The sequence below is a fragment of the Embiotoca jacksoni genome, unplaced genomic scaffold (assembly GCF_022577435.1).
Source record: "Embiotoca jacksoni isolate LCO1_2020_lvr unplaced genomic scaffold, fEmbJac1.0.p SCAF_3, whole genome shotgun sequence".
Taxonomy (NCBI): Eukaryota; Metazoa; Chordata; class Actinopteri; family Embiotocidae; genus Embiotoca; species Embiotoca jacksoni.
Window position 1 is genome coordinate 9,092,082 of NW_027185381.1, and position 21,757 is coordinate 9,113,838.

General features: G+C 42.2%; 1 protein-coding gene across 10 annotated transcripts in view; it reads right to left on the bottom strand.

Annotated features, from left to right (window-relative positions):
• Positions 1–21,757, bottom strand: part of srpk2 (SRSF protein kinase 2) — a 66,207-nt gene that overhangs the window by 18,215 nt on the left and 26,235 nt on the right. For all 10 annotated transcript variants that reach the window (XM_069163622.1, XM_069163614.1, XM_069163620.1 and 7 more), the window contains 3 exons: positions 3,504–3,655; positions 1,849–1,957; positions 128–215 (listed from right to left, as the gene is read on the bottom strand). In XM_069163622.1, coding sequence (XP_069019723.1) covers positions 128–215; positions 1,849–1,957; positions 3,504–3,655 — 349 coding nt within the window. The remainder of the gene's footprint in view (positions 1–127; positions 216–1,848; positions 1,958–3,503; positions 3,656–21,757) is intronic.

Consider the following 21,757-nt stretch of genomic DNA (forward strand, 5'->3'; position numbering starts at 1 on the left):
ATAAAGGGAAAGATGGAGATGGATAAATCCAGAGCAGAGAGGTATGATGAGGAAAAGGTAAGAAAAGAAAGAAACAAAAGAAAGATGTTTCCCGAACACCAAAATGTCAAACAAATCAGATTCTCACACATCGCAGCAGTTTGATCTCATCGAGGGCCGTCTCTGTGTAATGCTGAGCGCTCTTCACCACTTTCATCGCCACAAAGTTCTTCACTCTGTAATGACACACACACACACACACACACAGAGAGAGATACATCATTTTAAACTGACTCACACACAGACAGGTTGTTAAAGCCAGCAATGCTGATTAATGTGGCCCTGCGAGAGATATGAAAATAGGAATCACCACGTGAACCGGTATTAACTAGCAAACGACAGCCTCAGTTTGCTGGCTGTCGTTCACACTGCCCACTCTGCCACTGGAAACGCATATGTATGAGCCGTGTGGCATTTTATCACAAAGAAACAATCTTAACATGTTTAAATGGTGCAGGACTGACACACCTCTTTGTCCTCAAACAGCCCACACATACACTTTATAATTAACTGTCATCGTGATGCATATTTATTATTACATAATAGCCCTGTCTGTCACTTTTACAGCAGGGTGCAGGTGTAACATTATTTCCTCGCGGGCTCTGTTTGGTGGCTCTTAAAAAAGGATTTGCAATGCTGGGTATGCAGAAATAATTAGCTGATTAATCAAACATTAATACATGGGTATAAATTACATTCATATCACTGTAAAATACATATTTTTGTGTTTTGGACTATTGGTCACACCAAACAAAGAATTAGAAGAAATCAGGGAAATTCAGATGAATATTGAAATGAATTAAGTTTAAAAAAAAAAATGATAAGAATCAAGATTATTAAAAAAATGTTATCGTTTGCTCGCTGTAGACTGAAACAAAGAATCCTTTACATTTTGCTTTTTTGAAAAATTAATAGGATCATCTTTTCAAAACATGCACTTTTTTATCTAGTGCAAAACAACAGACGGACATAGAGAACAAACATGAAAAAGTATTTCAACTTAACAGAATAGCAATGCATAAAAATCATCTAGTGAGCAATTCAAATCTAGCAAAACAGTTAAGACCAACAAAAATGGAGGAAAAAAGGGAGCAAAAGGAAAACAAAACAACAAGAGAGAGATTAAAATAACAATACGTATTGCTCTGACATTAATTCATGCATGTTATGAGTTATGAGACAAGACAACACAAGTCTTCATAGTGACACAGTGAAGATAACCCAGGGCCAGCGTTTGTCACTGATTGTGTGCATACAGTAACCCAACTCCAACGCACTAGTTTATGACCACCATTAGTGTAATTAACACCGGAGACATGAGTAAATGAGTTTGTGTGCACGAGTTAGTGAAAGGTGACACTGGGTTGATGATACGGTCATCCGTGCACCCTGGTTGCCACGTGAAAACAGCAAACAACATTGCAGTGCAAATGGACGGCTTCGGTGCCCGCGCAGGGTGGTGTTAGTTGCAGCTGTCGTCGTGGTGACGTGCCAGATCCCGTCATCCAAATGCATGTGTGGTGTGTCGTGCGGTTTATATGATGCGTGCGTGTGGGAGCAAGGTGAAGTGAAGGACTGCAAGAGGAGCCTCTACGTGTGTGTGTGTGTGTGTGTGTGTGTGTGTGTGTGTGTCAGGTTGTATTGAGTGTGAGTGCTGTTTTGGGGTCAGGATATGTTTGTGCATCGTCAGTGTCTGTATGCATGAAAGAAACGTCAAGCAGAATCTGAAAGCCTATACTGTACTATACTGTAGTGTGTGTGTGTGTGTGTGTGTGTGTGTGTGTGTGTGTGCGCGTGCGTGTGACTCACTGTATGTCCCAGCACAGCCATACGGTGGAGAAGTGGCCCCACCCCAACTTCCTGATCACATGGTACCTCCCGTTGAACAAATCCCCGATCTTCACCGGATGGTACCCTCCTGAGAGACATAAACGGAGACGCTGAAGGTTACAGGCGGCTGGAAGTGAAAACTAGGCGATGACATGAAATCCATTAGTGAGTAAGAATGTGAGGTGGAGCAGCAGCACAGAGGGAAGGAGGTTAAACAGACAGCATATGAGACAGGGGAGTGTTGTGGATTATTGAAACTGGGAAGCAGCAGGAAAGCAAAGTAAAAACATGACAGAGGCAGGTAGCATCGAGTGAAACTCCAGAGTTATAATGTGAGGAGACAAAACAGAAATTTTCTTAGACCTGTGACATGAAATTATTTAACTAAAAAGAGTTGAAGGAATCTAGTCGGTTGCCAGTTTATTAGGTACAGCTAGCTAAGACAAATGCAGTCTACCTTCAAGAATAATGCTCAGGTTTTTGCTGGAACAGTCTTAGAGAAGTTTTATCTTAATTATTGCAGGAATGTAGTTTTCACCTTCTCCTTTTTTTTCCTTGTTGCACTTTTTGTTTCAATATTTCCAAAATGGTATTGTTGTTTCTTTGTGTTTGTAAAGTGTATCAGCGTTGCAGATAAGGTCTGTACATGTTTTACATTGTGCCTTTATTGCTGAGTATCAGAAGCAGAGCCTCATGATTCTAACTGTGATGAATTTTAACAGGATCAGTAACAGCACTTATTTTCAGAGAAACAAATATGCAAGTAAAATAAAAAAAAATAAAAAAAAAAAAAGCTACATTTGAACCTTTCCAACCTTATGAATCTGTGAAAATGGCTTCTGATCACTTGGATTCCAAAAGTTAAGTTTTAGGTAACATCATGTAGTAGTAGCACACAGAAAACTATACCAATAATAAACTATATATATGCACATTTCCCAAAAGGGTTACAAAGTGTATCATAACTTTTTTTTTTTTTTTAATAAAAAATGAAATAAAAAAGCCGATACATGAAGAGAATCCCTTCTTTTTAACAAAGAGCCCATGAAAAGTGAAGAGAGATGTGATCTTTTCCCTTTTCTTTTGCTCTTTCATCTCACTGAAGTGAGATCTGACAGTTCGGCCGCACTTCTTCCAAAACATTTTCATCATCAGATACGAGCCACCTGAAAAACAACTTCTCTTTGTGATGGTAATGGCGTTTGACCAAAACACATCCTGGTACACTGATTACAGCAAAACAAAACATTAAAAACGTGTTGCACTATTGTGTCCTATAAATATGAAACGAAAAGTGAAGTGTAATTTTCCTAATTATTGTGTTGTAATGAATGCCTTCATCACTAAACAGGAAACTAGGCTGTTGCTTCATTCTGCCAACAACCAAACAACCTTGAAGCTCTTGTGACACACTAACGGCTGCACCGACCAACGCTGCTGCAAATCCCTTCAGGACGGAGGGAGACCTGAGGGAGGAAGAGGAGCAGATAGAGACAGAAACGGGGAGAAGAGACAGCGCGGGACAGACCGTCCACTGTGGAGCTCTGTGCGACAGACGCAGCGAGTGGAAGTAATGGGCTGGGACAGATGAATTCAGCATGTGTGCGCGTGTCTGTTTTGTGTGCCGCTCCGACCTTTGCAGTAGTCCGCGGGGTCCTCCTGCTCCTCATCGTCGGAGCCCAGGATCTCCTCCTCCGGCTCCGGGGGCCCTGCCGGCTCAGGGGGAGGTGGAGGGGGCGGCGGGGGAGGAGGGGCGCTCACCGGGGCTTTCTGCTGGGTCTCAGGCCTGTGAACACAACAGAGGGACACGAGTTGGCACATTTTGGACTGGCATTCATTTTACCTTCACGTTCTTTTGGTGCTTCTAGCTGTGACTCAGAGAAGGTGCAGCTGTGGACTGAGCTTTAAGTGCAGATGACTAATGTCAAAATAATAAACTTGTGACATTTTCATACGTAGAAATGTCATCACTTGAAGTGTGTGTCGCTGACTGACATCAGTGCCGAGTTCGTAAAAGCTTTAATATTTGGCGTTCAGAAGACACCGACAGGCTCAGGAAGTGTCATATTGTATGTCTATGTTTGGAATAAATAATCAAAGAGCTGCAGCTGGCATGACCATTAACTGCAAGTGTTGTTGAACAAATAAAGAACAAGGTCCCGTCAACAGAAACTCTCATTTAATCAATAGAAGTGGGATTAAAAGAGGGACAAACTCAGAAGCAATAAAAAGTAACCGAGTTGTGGTCAAAGCGAGGAAAGAAGAAAACAATCTAAATTAAAACAAGAACTTGCAGCACAACAATAAAAGCCAACAAACCAGCAAAATCTCAGAATGCTCCTAAAAACTGTGATCAAGGAGCTAAAATTTTCCCCAAAGTTGTGAAATATTAATTATATTTACACTAATCTGACATTAAGCCATCATTTTATTTCCATTCATTTCATTTCATTGTCATTTCTGTCTGTGACGCACCCACACAAACGGCAGCGTTGTACGACGTACTTATGTAACTGTGTTAACGACATCAGGCACCTGCACTGATGACGTTTTTAACTCATCTATCAACTTGTGCATTTGACATTTCAGAAGGCTATCAAAATGAAAGTTTAAATAGAACCGTCTCCTGCCTGTCTCCAAGACATGCAGATGGTATTTTATACACGTAAGGATATTAGCATAGTTTTCTTTGGAACATCAACCGTGTCTTTTGTTTACTCCTGCTGGCACAAGTTACTGATTACTGGATGCAGCAACTTTATGCACTAAAAGAGGCTCCTGATTTTTAAAGGTGTACCCAAAATGTTGTAAATGCTCCAAGTTTTTAGACAGTGGGAGTGCGCTCCAAATACTTTTTGAATTTCCAACACTGCAACAAACAAAATATGTATTCGTGTTTCATGCAAGTGGACAAACAAGTGGTCAAAAAACAAACAAAACAACAAGAAACGTATTCCTCCTACAACCCCGCATCTCCCCATCAGGAAGAAAAACCTCCGACTGACAATAGAGAAAAAACAAGACGTCTTCATGATCATGTTGAGGCATAGTTCATGCAGGCAAAATGAATCATGTGACAATTACTACATATTCATATCTAATAATGCTCTAATGTCCGAGTTTTCAAAATAAAAGAATAAAGACAACAACAACAAAAAATGGTCATATACTATGTTTTTAACAATAGTTTGTATTTATTCACATAAATGATCAATTTTATTAAGATTCAACTTGTTGTCAGTAGAGATTATAAGATCTTTATGAGGCATTTGTTATAATGCAGAGTGACCATAAAGAATAATACTGGATTATCAAAACATCACGGCAGTGGGCTGATGGACCGATATTATTTTTACAGCTCGGAGACAGTCAGGTTGAACCGATCCACGCCCACCAAACACCTCAGACATGAATCAGCAGAAAACATGGATTCCATCCAACAAAAACAAAAAAAATCCGGCAGAAATAAAAAGGAGCTATTCTCAATCCTAGAAAAATGTAGTACTGAGTAAAAACAATCAATAGATCAGACAAAGTTTGTTTTTCAGGGTCTATTTCCACAGTCAGTCCTTTCAGTTAACAACCTTGTTCCACTTCCTCTCACTTGTCTAAAGCGGAACTGAACCCTGGAGAGGGAAAGCGCTAAATAGGCTGCAGAGCACAGGCTGACTCTTTCTCCTGGCCGGGCTACATTTTGAGCATTCAGCTGGTACTCTCGTCCAGGGCGACGCACAATGATTGATCGGGCGGGCGGGCGGGCGGGGGGGGGGGGTCTGCGTTTTGCTTCAGGCCGCTGCCACGGCACACACGGCTATTTGTGGAGGTTTTGGGAACATGCCTGTGACGGTTCTGTTTTGGGGCCGGTCCCACCAAACTCTCAGCGCCAACCTCTGCTGTTCGTTTCAAGTCTTTGCAAACAATCGTATGGCTTTTTAAACGAACCACATTTTGTGCCCCGTCTTCTATTACAGTATAATTAGCACACAGTGCGCTACTATGGTGGGCCCCGAGAGCTCAATGTAGTCCAACATAAACACGCGCAAAAATAAAACACCATCAAATCAAACTGTTGCTTATTTACACATCAAGCAGATACAGAAAATTAGCATTCATTTGGAGTCACGTTTCTGGCCACCTGATGAATCCAAGTCCAACATTCACTCTCTGTTTTTAGCCTCCAGCAACTCCTGAGGGAAATAACTGGCTCTTCAGCTGCTGAATGCTCCACTTTGTCGTGTGGTGCTGGGCAGGTAGTGTGTTTTTAGAGCTTTCTCTCTGAAAGCTGCTGCCCATAGCCAAAAAACACAACACTGTGAGAACATGACAGTAAAGGCAACAGCTGCACAGCTAAACAAAGAGCTGAAACTACCAAGCGCTGTCAAGGCAAGCAGAGATCTTTATTATAAATTTTCCAATGCTAAATTATGATTTTGTTTAGTTGAGTCAGAGTTAAAGCCTGTAATATAAATAGAGTGATATAGGTAAGAATACATAAATGAATTGTTCTGTAAAGCAATATGTAATGAGCTTGAATGATAAAAGGATACACCGTAGCTCTCAGATTCATTACAAGGAAAAAGGCTGACATCTTCAATCTGACATTTTCCTTATCGTGGCTCAATCGAACCTTCATCTCGAGAGAACTCCGTGTTTCAATGATGTCTCTGTAAGACTGAAATAGACCACAAACGAGAGGCTAAGAGAGGTCAACAAACACTTTGTGCCCAACATCACCTCACAGAACTGGCAACATGATCAAAAGCTAAATTAAGATGGAAAACAACAACAACAACAACATAAACACACAAAGCCAGAGCCTGTGAGCTGTTCTAAAATTGCGATCACAGGCGCAGACACATGATGGAGCCTCTTGGTGCGTTGCCATGGCAACTGCAGAGCAGAGGGGGGGCAGGGAGGGGAGGCTCTAAGGCGGCGGAGTTGGTGGAGATCTGGGACTTAAAGAGTTAATGTGGTGGCAAGGCCAACACACACACACACACACACACACACACACACAATGGAGCAGCTAAAGGTGGCAGATAACTTGGCATTGAGATTCCATTGCTATTTTACAACTCTCTCTCTCTCACACACACACACACACACACACACACACACACACACACACACACACACACAAGCAGTCAAGGGCTGTGTCCTTGCAGTAGGATGCGAGTTCTTCACCAAAGCAGTCACGTAGGGTGTCATACATCACATCTATAAGCTCAGTGCTTTTATACGGCTCATCTTGCCATTGGCTGTACGAACACTTAGCCCCCCCATAAGTTCCTGGACCCGAGCCGAGCAGTAAAAACATTAAGATAGCTCAGACGCCACAGTCTGAAAGACGGGCAGAGGAGAGACGGTCACAGAATAAAAAGGAACCGAGAGGAAGAAGAGACAGAGAAGTGATAGAAAGAAGCAGAGATGAAGATAAACCAGGCAGGGAAGAACCTGAATCAGAGAGGTGGGAAGAAAGCAGAAGTCAGAGAGGAGCCTAATCAGATGAAACCAACAGCCAAAACAGACGGGGACAGAAGGAGCAGGGAGACAGACAGGCAAACACATTATGCAGTTAAGAAACTGATCGAGAGAGACAGACGAGAGACAGACGGGAAAAAAATGAGTTCAGGAGACAAATGGAGTAAACAGAGAGAGAGAAACAGAGGTGGAAAGAGAGAAGTAGGTTGACAAGCAGAGAGACCAGTCAGAACAAAATGGAGACACAAACAGAGAAAAACACACGAGGAAAAAAAAAACAGCCTAACCACCGAAGGAGGCTGCTCAGACCAGAGACACGCAGAAAAAAAAAAAAAAAAAAAAAAGCGTAAAGCATAACCGTATCCACACTGATACATGAACTGTAAATTACACTGAAAAACAGGTGGAGACAGAATCGCTGCTGAGCAAGTGGAAAACAGCAGCGTTCGACGTGAAAGCATCAACACGCTCGTCTGCCAACACCAAAACACAACCGAAGGTCATTACCCTCAAACACGCGTCTCCGTCCGTGTGTGTTCCTGCTGCATGTTACATCTAATTCATTCAAATCTCTGCTGTAAACTAAACTGCCACTTGAAAGCAGGGGCTTGCAGTAAAATGTGACAGTAAGATCCAGCAGTGCTTCATGCCAACCAAAGAGCTGTGATTAGTTCCCCCCACCGGTTAAAAGGTGCATTAATCAATTTACTCCACTACTTGGCACTAATTTGCACACCAGGAGAACCAATTTCCTCCTCAACCAGTGACTCTACCTCACCGTTCAACGGGAGCTTCTGTATTTGTAGCCCTCGTCACTTCAATTATATTCTGGGTTTATACCGAATTTTTAATCCAGTTTTTATGTTTTAAAAAAGATATATCTCTACGTATGTGCGAAATGCTTTCGTTTGGAAGATTAAAAACAGAAATTGCTTTTGCTGTAATTGTTGATCCACAAACATTGATTTGGCTGATTGCATATAAAAGGAATGAATCCCTCCATCAGGATTAACTTCAGGCTCATAACTTTCTTATCACTTTAGGACAATTGTTTTTCATATTTTAAGTACATGGAAGTATTTTTTTATATATTTTTTTCCCTTTGGCTTTGTACACAGTATGAGTTACTAGATTATCTATGTAATGCGCAAATGGTTAACATGAAATGATGAAAAAGCAAATTAACTGGGTTTAAATAGGAAAAATAGCTATAATAAAAAATTAGACCAAAAGAAGACCAAAGAACAAAAGCTATCGAACATTAAGAAAAGCCATCTCATTTCTGAGCCAGGTCCCTTTAATTTCTGTGCATGCGTGTCCCACGGCACCATAAAAGGTTTACGACCACGACTCTAACAGGTGATCATAGTCATTTTCCTCATTGCAGCGTGCCACTCGCTCCTCCGGGGACCGGTGGGACACAATGAACACAAAGCAGACTTCGGACGGGACGATCACAGGATGACGGAGGAGTTTGTGTTCGTGTGCGTGCGATCACGTTGCCTCGACGCAATGTGTGAGAAGCAGCTATGAACCGTGGACGAGTATTTTTGTGTTGAGGGTTGAGCACTTCCTGCAGTAACTCTCCATTTAACAGAGTTGCTTCTCAGTCTGAAACGGCGAGAGATCTCCTCGTACATGTGACGTAGAGCACAGGTCGAGGCAGGACTCTTTCAGCTCATAACTCCGTGCTGCGGAGGTAAAGAAGTGCAGAATGTGCCTCCTCCGGCGTCCCTCAACATCTTGTAATGTGTGTGGACATGCCCAGACTGCTTCTTTGCACCCTCACAAGTGTGTATGCGGACATCTGATCTCACTCACACACACAGACACAGACACACACACACACACACACACACACACACACACCCCGTTTCCAGTCTCAGCCTTTCCACTGTCACGCCCCGCAATGGCATCCGTAGCGCCAAATGTTACATCTTCAACAGGCCAGCGTGCTTTTCTGGGTCCGACGTGTTTCATCTGACAATTAGCTCACAAAAGAATTACTAAACATTTTTTTTTTCTTCCAGTGTAAAAGTGCTCATGTGCACGTACGATGCGGTAAGTTCAAACTCTGCGTTGCCCTGACCTGACTTGAAAGGTTAGTGTTGACGGCACATGTTCAAGCCCCATCATTCACACCTGAAAACCAGTTCTGTCACGCAGTGTGCAGAAGCTCATCACGACCGCAGTAATGCTGCGCTGTGCAGAGGGATGCGGAGAAAGCCCAACAAGAACACAGACATACAGTGATTTCATTTGATAAAATCCACAGGGAGGAGGTGGAAACTGAGACGCCACTTAAGACTCCATTCTTGACCAATCATAAAGCAATTTTTTTTTCACAATACTTTGTAGATGTGGTTCAAACACATTTGTTGTTGTAAACTGCTGACTTGACAGGCCAGCACTAACAATGTTATCAGTGTCGAGGTAAAACAATTTCTAGATTTACACTCAAAACAAACATTAATTTTGATGTCAATACAGCTCTGTGGCCACTATTACAAGAATCCTCCGTCAGCATTACAATTTAGTGTGTTCAGCTTCACACTTTGTGCCCTTCGCTTCATCCCAGCAGAACTCTGGCTGACGGTCTGTGAACAGTCGGTGAATTAAAGAACAATGTCCCCACTATACATCGGCAATGTAGAAATACACAAACGGTATTTCCGGGTTTAAATGATAAGGCGGCCAATATTTTCTATATTTTAATGTCTGCAAATCCCACGAAAAGACCAAAAGCAACAATGCCGCGATTTCTTTGGCTCTCAGCCACAATCCAATGTTATTCTGAGTATTTAAAAATCCTCAGTTTAGTGTTTCTCAACCTAAGGTCTGGGCCCCACCAAAGAGTCACAAGGTAAATCTGGGGGCTCAAGAGATGATTAATGGGGTTGGAGAGAAGACATTTTTGGTGAAAATGTGGACCTGTTTGGTGCTCAACAACTTATTTGAATGAAACAATCGAAGATTAAACAGGAATTCATATTTGTTGGAATTGCCAAAACAAAACGCTGGTTGACGACAAGACAAATTGTTTAGAAAGCACCGTTCAATCTTGAACAATGCAGTGTTGCTGCACCTCACTAAAAAAAAAAAAAAAAAAAAAAAAGGTCAGACTTTGACCGTGCAGATCCGGTCTCGGCCGTCCAGTCTGCTGTCGAGTCTTCGGTTTGAGCACCGAGTCGGCTGCATTCACGGAGGTTCCCTCATCACCAGAATAAAACTCGTCTCTGCTGTCTGAGGATGCATCTGAGGAGTCCGCTCGCCTTTCTACATTCGAGCTGTGCGTTTGTATTGTTGTGTTCCCATTTGAAAGGTTTGCGTTGACCTCCGCAGATGACGCATTAGTACAACAATGCTGTCTGTGTTGCTGAATTCCTCTGACGCTGTACGTCCTCGCTCGGCTTTTAACGGCTTTAGGTTAACTAGTTCTGAGGATTGTTGAGTCGCATCGATGGATTTTCTTTTCAGTTTGCGTGTCGAGTGTGTTGGAAAGCAACATTAACATAACAGGCGCAGTGAAGTACAATTTTGAGATGTTGTATTTTACTTATTTAAATTTTAAGCTATTTTATACTTCTATTCCACATTTCAGGGGTGTGTGTTGTACTTTTTATTCCATTACGTTTGTCTCACCGCCTCGAATCACCAGTTACTGCACAGATTCGGATTATTAATACAAAATATCAGCAACTAAATTGCGATATATTATTATAGATTAAGCATGAAGTTAAAATCAGCTCCAACAGCTGGAACATTAAAGAGATGTACACATTAATGCATCAATAATCATAATGCAATGGAGCCATACTTTTGATCATTCTGATGCTCATAATTTTGAAATACAATTTTGAATGCAGGACTTTTACTTAAACAGTGAGCATTACTACACTGGTGTAGTGTTACTTGCTCTGCATACTTCTTGGACCTCTCCAAACATCATGAAAAATATACAGAATTTTCATACGCATATTCTTTGTTAAAATCCAAAGAAGGACTGAGTGGAATTCCCCTGTAACTCACTATTACATATCTGTTCTGCAGTTTAATTGAAACCATTTCTGTGGGATGATCCAATACACGAGACAAGAATGATATCAATTGCCGTTTTCTCTGAACCATCCTCCCTTTTCATTGATTGGGTTTCATTACTTCCTCCGCGCGCCTCCTGTGTCTTTACATCAGCGATGCGCCCTGCTGTTAATGAAAGAGTCACAGATCATCGCCGACACACCTCCGACCAGCGAGAAGCCACACAGAGCAGTTGACCGCATTCCAGTTCAAACTTGATGACTCATCGTTTTAACATATCTCATTATCACCAAGGTAACAGGTATTCCTTAGCAACAAGAGCATCGTCCTGCACTCTCAACGTTAAGGCGTGGGTTTCAGACCGCGGGTGTCCTTCAGCTCTGCTTATCCATTCCAACGGTGGAGTCTCTACCTCTGATTGATTCATCGTTCATCTTTCACTCTCTCCACCTCGGCCGGTGTCGGCAAGAACAGCTGACTCATTCTCTTCTCTCCTCCGGAGGATCTGTCTGTGTGCCGAACTAACATCTCGCCGCTATTTTCAAGACGCAGCCTGACGTCACCGGCTGCGCTGCCCCCACATCACAATCTCTTAGCTTCACATTACGGCTTTGCCGGATCCACTTTCATACCACCGGTCGCCCGTTCGAAAATATTTGGAGGCTCCTGCCCTCGTCTGGAACTTTTATTTTGGCTTGAGAGGGATTTTTACGAGCTCAGACTAGACACAAAAGAAGGAGCCCATCAACCATTTAAAAAAAAAAAAAAAAAAAGCATTCCTCCAATTAGCACCGTGTTCCTGAAAGGGGACGCAACCAAACCAGACATGTTTACCGTTTTTCACTCTACGCTCTGCTTCAAATCTGAAAATTTGGCAAGCAGCATGACCACTGAGAGTCGAGTCACTCGAGATGCGTTGTGTTATGCTAGCAGTGGCTAATGTAGCCTGAAAGATGATAGCCTCAAGCAGAAGCAAGGAATTAAGACAGCAGTTGTGTAATAGCATCGATGGATATCAAAGACAAATAAATAACATCCATACAAAAACAATGCATCACGACTGTAGGAGCACAGACAACAGCTTCCGGTCACTTGTGGCAACTTTGACAACAATCCTATATTTCCAACATTCGTTTTTTTCCAAACGGACTTCATGAATTGTGTGATAAAATGATTTAGATTCTTTCTGACAGACATCCAGGACCGTGATCCGCAGTATGACGGTGCTGGATCAGGGAAAACTTTCCACATTTTACAGCAATACATGGACGTTTCATTCACAGCCAAACATCCTGTCAAGATGTTGTGACACAAAACACTGAACTGCTACATGTTCACTCACTATGACCCACCGGGTGAACGCATCAGCTATGTGGTGATAACTTTAGATGTAAGCCATAATTTGGTTACAGAATGGGACTGCTGTTGTTTAACCTGAACACTGTAGCTTCCTATAAATAAAAACTCGGACTGCGAGGCTGGCGGCTAAATCGTCACACCGATTTACAGACTGAATTGATTGTTGGTGAAAATCCCCACAGGCAGGCAGCCGATTGATACAAGAACACGCACGGCATTAAATTGACTGAACTCTACAGTAGACACATGATGCATAATGTACACACACACACACACACACACACACACACACGCAGGCACAAATGCAAACACACAAGGATCCAACAAAAGCCAATGAGGAAAAATCTATATACAGCCCTATAGTATACATAAAAATGGTGATGTTAGTGCACTAAAATAAACTAGCAGCAGTGAGAGACACATCTGTGACTGCAGAATAAACGTCAGAATAGAATTTGCATTGGAAACCAGGAAGACTGCTCTGCATGGCTGGTGGGGGAGGCATACGTACGTCCGCTGGTACACACAAAACCAGCGGGAGTCAAGCGACATGGCTGCAAACCCAGCGGAGCCAGCACATTTATATCTCCTGAACACACAAAGATGCATGTGCACACCAGGACGATGACATTTGTATTTTTCTTTTCGCAGAATACACTTGTGTTCATAATGTGCTTGCAAAAAGCCACCAGTCCGGCGGTCAGAGTTTCCTCTGCTCGGTATAGAAACGTCCAACCACATCTGCTGTATCTTTGCACTTTACACTTTGCACTCCCCGCTGTCTACAGTGCAATGATTCACTGTATTCTGTATTTATACATCAGCCAGCCACAAAGACCCTTATTGTGGAGGTTGCATCCGCCCGCAGCAAGAGAGAGCCTCACATGAAACTATGTGCATGTATGTAAACTGATAATCAAACACAGCGCAGGCAAACGGGCCGCCTGTGATGCTCCTGTCAACTATCTTCTTTTTTTTTTCATTCACGTCAAACGTCACCAGCGGAGGAAGACCACGTCCTTAGATCGTAGGCTCCAGAACAGCTACTGGACTAGTTGAACCTCGTTGTTTTGTCAGTTATCGTTTCCGAGGCAAAGAATAAACTCTGAATCTCAAGTCTCAAACAAGAAATCAAATGACGTTTAAAAAAAAAAAAAAAAAAAAAAAAAAGGCAAAAAGGCGTCTGTAACAGCAAACGTTTTGGCAATGACAACATGAACAAAGGTGAAGTGGCGTAGCTCACTGGGTCACACGATGAGGAGCCATCGTTAAGGTCATTAATTATACCTGTGCTTTACACACTGCGAGAAGTCAGAGTGTCGTGAAAAAGGTTTGTTTAGACGACATGAGAACTTTTAGTGTCAAGCGTCCCGTCATCTCTTTATATTCAGGTGTCTATATGAATGTTTTAGTTTGCCTTAACAATAGCAAGATTAAATTCTGACTTCATCTGATATTGACGATGCTGCGACAGCCAGCTCACCGCTCTCATGTTGGCTTCATTTAGAGCAGAGGCCCCGTCTCGTTCTGGGTAAGAATAATCCGGAAAAGTGACACAACGTTATGAGTTTTCAGAAGCAAGCTCGAAGTCCTTTATATTAAACACTGCCTATCAAAAGCATTTAATTAAGTCATCTGTACTGTATAAATAGCTGTGCTTTAGAACAACAATATTATATGCAATATACAGTGGGTACGGAAAGTATTCAGACCCCTTTACATTTTTCACTCTTTGTTTCATTGCAGCCATTTGCTAAAATCAAAAAAGTTCATTTTATTTCTCATTAATGTACACTCAGCACCCCATCTTGACAGAAAAAAACAGAAATGGAGAAATTTGTGCAAATTTATTAAAAAAGAAAAACTTTTTTGATTTTAGCAAATGGCTGCAATGGAACAAAGAGTGAAAAATTTAAAGGGGTCTGAATACTTTCCATACCCACTGTAGGCCTGTGAATCCAATGAGGAGCACAATAAAAGAGCTTATTTTGTTTGTCTTATTTTGTGGTTTAATGTGGACAGGCGTTTTCCTTGGTGTTTTCCAAGTCACTATTCTTGTTGTCCAAAATCCCTGTCACTTCAAATTACAGAGGTCTCCCCTTGAATTTGTCTTCCTCTTTTTTTTTTAATCTTATTCCATGCAAATGGAACAGATATCATGGTGGATTAATTACAATGGTTTGTCGAGAGGTGTTTGTTTGAAGTGTTTTGTCTCTAACAGATTCACAAATTAACATCAAAAGGATGTCTCATAAATACCAGTGATCATCACACTCTCTCTGACATGACATATCCAAGCCTGGTTGCGGTCTTCAACTCATGAAATTCAAGTTAATCAGCTCCAGGAATGTGAATACAAACATGATTCAACATAGCTGGGCAGAGCTGAAATGCTGAAAAACATTGACATTTTGTAAGAGAACTTATTCAGTGTTCAGAATACTGTTTATATCCATCTGGAAAGGTGTGCTTCAAAACTATTTATTGGGGGGGAAAAAACAATATCAAGTTGTCCTTTAACACATGAATTTAGTACAAACAAACAAAGACTGATGAATCAAGGTCAAGATCAAATTGTGCATGTTTGAAATCTGGACTTCATTATCAATGAATTTACCATTTATCCTCTTGATTTATCAGTTAATTGTCTGGTCTAAGCAATGTGAAAAAAAAAAAGTTGAAAACATTATGTTCAGAGTCCAAGATGTCTTCAAATTCTTGGTTTTGTGCAACGTATCATTGTAAAATCCCAAAATGACTCAGATATAAAACAGAGAAAATCAGCCAATCCTCATATTTGAAGAGCAGAATATGTTTGTTTTTTTTGCTCAAGAAATGACTGAAATAATGAATATATTTGTCAAACTTGTAGATTAACATCATACCAACATAATGACAGTTGTTGCAGCTCAAAAAATAATATAAAATCTTTCCAAATAAAAGTGCCATTGCTCTTGTCCTTATCAGTAAATACAGTACATGCAAATCCTGCCAATTAGTTATTTCCCCTGTCAGTCTAGTACCAGTGCACAGCTCCCGATCTCTACGCAGTCATCATCTTTGCCTTTCTATTTGTGTTTAGGAAAATAACAATTTGGACTTTTGGACTTCCCGGTCCAAAAAGCAATGCTAAAGCAAAAATCACCACAGCCCCGGAACCACTCCGTACATGAAAATAATGATTTTGCCTATTAATCCTGTCAATCCAGCCGGCCTTTGCCACCTTCTATTCTTTTCCGCTCTGCACAGATCGAGTCAAAAATCTCAATGGGACGATCTGGAATCCTGAAACATAGCAGTTTAAATCTTGAACTCGCGCACTGTCTTGCACCCTGCTTGCCAGCCTTGTCAATCCAGCACCCCTTTGACATTTTATGTCCATCTTTTCATATATTTTCTACCTGAGTCGGAGGGCCCTGTGGCGCAAGCGGAGCGCACACAAAGCCAGACCCCATCTCTTCTTCGTGGCCGGACTCGAGCTTAACTCCATGGGACGGGAAAAAGAGGTACGGATGGCCGGCCGGGGAACACAGCTCCCGCTCTCTGCTGTGGACTCGCGGGACACGATGAGCCCAGCCCCGAATTCCAGCAGAAGTGACATGTAGCTGTGACACCCGGCTGCCAAAGCCCCGTCTCAAAGCCCATTTGTATTTGGAGTGTGCACGCGGCACTAATGCATACAAATATGCTGTAACGTGCTGTAGGTGCAGCTGCATCTACGTTAAACGCAACCTCGTACAGACACACACAACATGTCATATACAGATTAGAAATACAACACCAGCAACCCATTAACACGTCTCCATCTGCACCGCCATTACAACAAATAAATATACACTCTGACCACTCTCCGATGTTAATTAAGCTTCGAGACAACAATGTTGCCAAAAATACTTTATAATATGAGCTGAATGTGAGCTCATTAGCACAGCAGTGTGTCTGGAGTCAGAGCTTTACATATTGCTGTCAGCTCAGGACAGAGTAAATCTGGGGCTTCCAGTGTGTTGATTGTCCTTCCATCATTTAGATCTGCTACAGATAGCACAAGCAGAGGTTAAATGTTCAAACTGCTTGATTTGTCGGAGCGACAATTTACAACACAAAAGATTTTCAGTGAAAACGCGGCAATTTACTCAAATAAGTTATTTTCAACTGCTCAAAATTGTTGTTCGTTAATTTCCTGTTAATTACCCAACTGATGAATTGACTAATCGTTTCGCACTCATATTGTAGAGACACCATGTGACTTTATCCACATTTTCAGTTGTCTTAGTTTATCATTTATTGACAAGAGCTCTGTTGTCGTCCCTTACTATTATATTATTCTCATATATTAGCAGACCTTGCATATTGTTATAGGGACTGCTGTATCCATACACTGTCCAGATAACAGGGGAAGACAGAATTCATAACGCACCCATATCATGATTGGCACGCTGAGCCCTTCGGTGTGTGTCAGCACCAACAGGAATAGACACCACCAGGGTTGGGTCGTGATGACCGGTCCAGGGCAGGAAGGTCTTGTTCAAACTGCCAGCCCAAATCAGTTTTTTTTGTCAAGTCGAGATCGGATGTGACCGGATTGGATTCTTTGTACGGTGGACCTCCATTTGTGGTGCTTCCGTGTTGAAAAGCCGCATGACCCGCATCGCTCCATGTACATCGTTACCACAGCAACCCGCGCATTTGGAGTCATTCGGCTCGTTGCTGTGAAACAAGACCTCCACAATTTCAATCAAGCAGTTTCTGAAAAATCAGGTGTACAAGTTTGTATACTGTGTTTCAGCTATTATTTAGAGAGTCAGAACAATCAATATCAGTCACTAATCTGCAGCTTAATGTTGATTCATTCGGTAGCTACCAACAGAAACTGGAGCCTTTCTGGCTTCTCATCGGACAACAGCTGATCACAGATATGCTAGAAACTAAATGTTTGACCTCTGTGTATTGATAACGTTTGTTCCTTGAAAATAATGAAAACTAAACTTCATGAGATTTAAGGGATCCAGACTTGATAAGTGGGTCTGATTGATACTGTACTTGGGTTGAGTAAAATACTATCAAACCCTGCACACAACTGGGCTGAAATCGGATGTTACCGCCAAATCACATATGTCCAACTCGGTGACAGAAGGCCTGCTTGTGAGCAGAGCGTGTTGGAAGTCTCAGAGCTCAATAAACCCCACCCGCTCAGGGCTGAAAAAAACAACAACACACACACACACCCATGACCATGCTGCAGGAAGAGCCACAACAGCTGAGCAGTGTTCTCAGACACAACAGATGATACTGTTTGCAGTTATGCAGCAGACGGGTGACTCAGTCCTACAGGGCATAGGGCTTTAAAGTGGGGTAATGTGTGTGAATATGTACATGTCTATATGTATGTGTGTGTGTGTGTGTGTGTGTGTGTGTGTGTGTGTGTGTGTGTGTGTGTGTGTGTGTGTGTGTAGGTTTGAGGACAGCAGGAGACAAAAGGGGGAAAAAAAAAAAAAAGTGCTACCTTCAGATGAAAACATGTTATCTTTTCACACACATGCATATGCAAAGCCGCACAAACAAACACAAACAGGCCATTATCATTCCGCTGCTCCAACGCTGCAGCATCAGTAGAGATTAGTCCCCCGGTGACCTAGCATTACCCAACACACTGCGCAAGTCTGCAGAGAGCCATCTATCTTCTCCCTCCATCTTCCCTCACTTTTCATCGCCTCTCCTTCCTCCCCTTCAGCTTTTTTTTTTTTTTTTTTTATCTTTGTCCGTCTGATGCTCTCTCCTGAGCTTTCTGCTGTCCCTTCCTGTTCCTTGCTCTCTGTCTCTATCGCGGTCTTTCTCCTTCTCTTTGCATTCTCACTCCGGCTTTATCATCAGTCCCTCGGTTCCTCTGTGGGATCATCTCTCTCCCAGGGCTATCATCGTTCCTCTGCCCCCCCCCCCCCCCGTAAAAATCCCAACCAGCCCCCTCATCTCCTTTGTCTCTTCCCTCTTTCTGCTGAGTATAACTTACAGTGTCTTAGCAGTAGACTCCAGGAAGGGTAATATGCTGATGGCAGATAGCTGTGAACTAATGAGAGAGAAAGGCCCTAGCTGCATGCTAACCATCTACACTGCAGCTGAAGACATTTCACAGTAAGAGAGGCCATCACTAGAAGAATGTTGTGTTCTTACACTCTTGTGTTTATCTTCAGCAAAGTCCTGCATGTTGCATCATGATAGTACAATATATTAACTGCTTATTGGAACCAATCAGTATCCCTCGGATACCAACAATGCAAAAATACCAATTTATGGTTATAGAAACGGCCAGAGCACGTTTGTTTCCAAAGAGGAAATGTGTGTAGTCGAAGGTAACCAAGTTCAGCCGAGAACTAACAAATGTATTATCATTTTATCTGTTAGCTATGGTACACGCAGCTCACATTTACTTGATGTTTTTGGCTCTTTTGCAAAGACCTCGTAGCAACAGGCACAACAGCAAAGAACCCGACCAATACAATAATTATAAGAGGAGGACAGCGTGAGATCCGGTTCCAACAGAGAAACAAAAAACCCTCCCAAATGGAACCCACACCAGATGACAGAAGATCTGGCCGTTAAAAAAAAAAAGAGGAATAGATAAGAGGAGAGAATAAAAGAAGGAGATGGCGACGTGGTGAAATGATAGGAAAGAGGAGAGAGTGAGTGATTTGAAAAGACCACTTAAAGCCCTGGAGGAAAGGCTGGAATGCTGAATATGTAAACATACAGAGTCAACAGGGACTGGACACACACACACACACACACACACACACACACACACACAATCTAGAGAGCAACAGAAAGTCAGACCAGTTAAAATGGTAAAAATTCTTGCCGATTGTCATGTGGATTCAATGGCAAAATTTCACAATGAACTACATACTTCTTGAAGTAATTTGCTCCGAGCTTCAGCCAAAACCATTTGAATGTTTTCACAGAGGAATGCAGTCGTGCTGAAAGTGAGAAAATGTGCTTTTATATAAGTGTTGAACATAATGAAATGTAGAAAGGATTGTGCTCTTGAAGTGTTGTCGTAGCATAGGTGCTTGTTGCCTCGGTAAACAATGAATATCGATTCTGAAAAGTAGCTTCTGTAATCAAAAGGTGATTTCAGTTTCATCGCACCACAATAACAGAATGATCCCACACTGTATGGATTTTTCATCTGTACACTGTCACTACCGTGTGACCTATGACCCCATAGTACACATGGCAATACCACAACCCCGCTCAGACATTCTTCGCAGATCAGCTGCCTGAGTCCCGATTCACATGACCATTCCTTGGGGGTATCGCCATGGCGATGGACAAACTGCTTGTGAGGCGTCTTGTTCCTGGCTGCTGGATGTTTGACTCCGCGATTCCTTTTACTGATTAATCACACAGGATTACATTAAACAGAGTAGACATTCCCAGAGTTGTTGTGTGGGGACACAGCTCAGCAGGTTAAACTAGTTTACAAGCCCTGAAACTTTCAGGTCCGTTTTGACAACACAGACACTTTTATTTACCATTGCTACATCACCTACAGCCCTCAGAGGGACAGGAGAGATGCCTGCATGAGGTGTCTTCTTCTCCATCTGTCCCAAATGGAGACTGGAGGACAAATAAAAGAAGAAAGAAACTGGCAGGAGAGAAAGTAAAGGTAATCCCTGGTTTCCTTTCAGACATGAGAGGGGTGGGGGTATGGTGGAGGATAATGGAGGCCAGGAAGCCAGACAGGCAGGGCAGGCTGGCTAGTTTGCTAGTGTAGCTGGCTGCCACGCTTCATTAGCTATTGTCATGTGGTAACATGGCTGGGGCCGCTCAGGACTGTGTGTGTGTGTGTGTGTGTGTGTGTGTGTGTGTGTGTGTGTGTGTGTGTGTGTGTGTGTTTGTGTGTGTGTGTGTCCGTATTGACATGGGTCGGACCAAAGAAGATGGTGGGAGGTCATATAGGCCAGTCAAAGCTGCATACACTGCCTGGACATGGTGTTGTCTGCTGCATGGGCCTGGCTTACTGACCGACTGGACACGCTCCAACACCCGGCGTCCTCTGCTGCTCTGTCTGCCCTATTCTTTCCTTCTCCCTTCTGCGTTAGTTTAATCTCCTCCAGCTTTCGTTTGTTTTTTTCCAGGGTTGTAAAAAAAAAAAAGTCAGTTAGGGCCGCAACCTACGAGCATTAATAACTATTGCTGATTAATCTGTTGCAGAGCAGGAGACACGAGGGAGGATGCATCTAGGAGGTACCTTGCAAGGAGAAGCACACAAACAACAAAGACAGCTCCAGGAGAATCTTGAGATTTCAAAAAAATAACGCTAAATCAACCAATCTCCACAGATATTGTGGGGACTGGTTGAATGGTCATTATTGGTTGTACTCAATAGAAACTCTGCTCAACATTTTTCAAAATTCCCCAGATTTCTTCACAATAAATGTTCACACTAGAAGCTGCTGGAGGGATAACACACAAAGAATGTCTTTCCAAACAAAACATGCCCAATCAACAAAAAGACAAGGCTCTTCAACTTCTCTCATCATCACAACAAACTGCATGTCAAGCGATGGGGTTTATGGGGAATTTGGTTTCATCATGGGAACCAGGCTACAATTACAGCACTTCCCTGCATCAGTTTAATCATACAATATGTGTTGGATTTAGTAATACACAGCCTGCAGGCTGTTTTGTTACAACATTGTTACAACAGCTTTTTCTTTTTTCTTTATATTCAGTAAAGCAAAAATCTGTATCTGATGTGCTGCAGGCTTGTTATCATATGGAGTGTATAGATGTTTTTTATATTATTATTAGGTAATAAAACAATTGCAATGTTTGCCAATTGCTGCAAATTTACTGCAAATAAACATAAATATTTCTTTTTAAAGCAACTACAAAATCAAGCCTTTTTAATCGCAACAATCACAAAACAACCTCAGCGGAACCCTGGAGGGACTATGATACGGATTACAAGCATCTTTTTTTTTTGTATCTACTACATGTACAGTTCAAA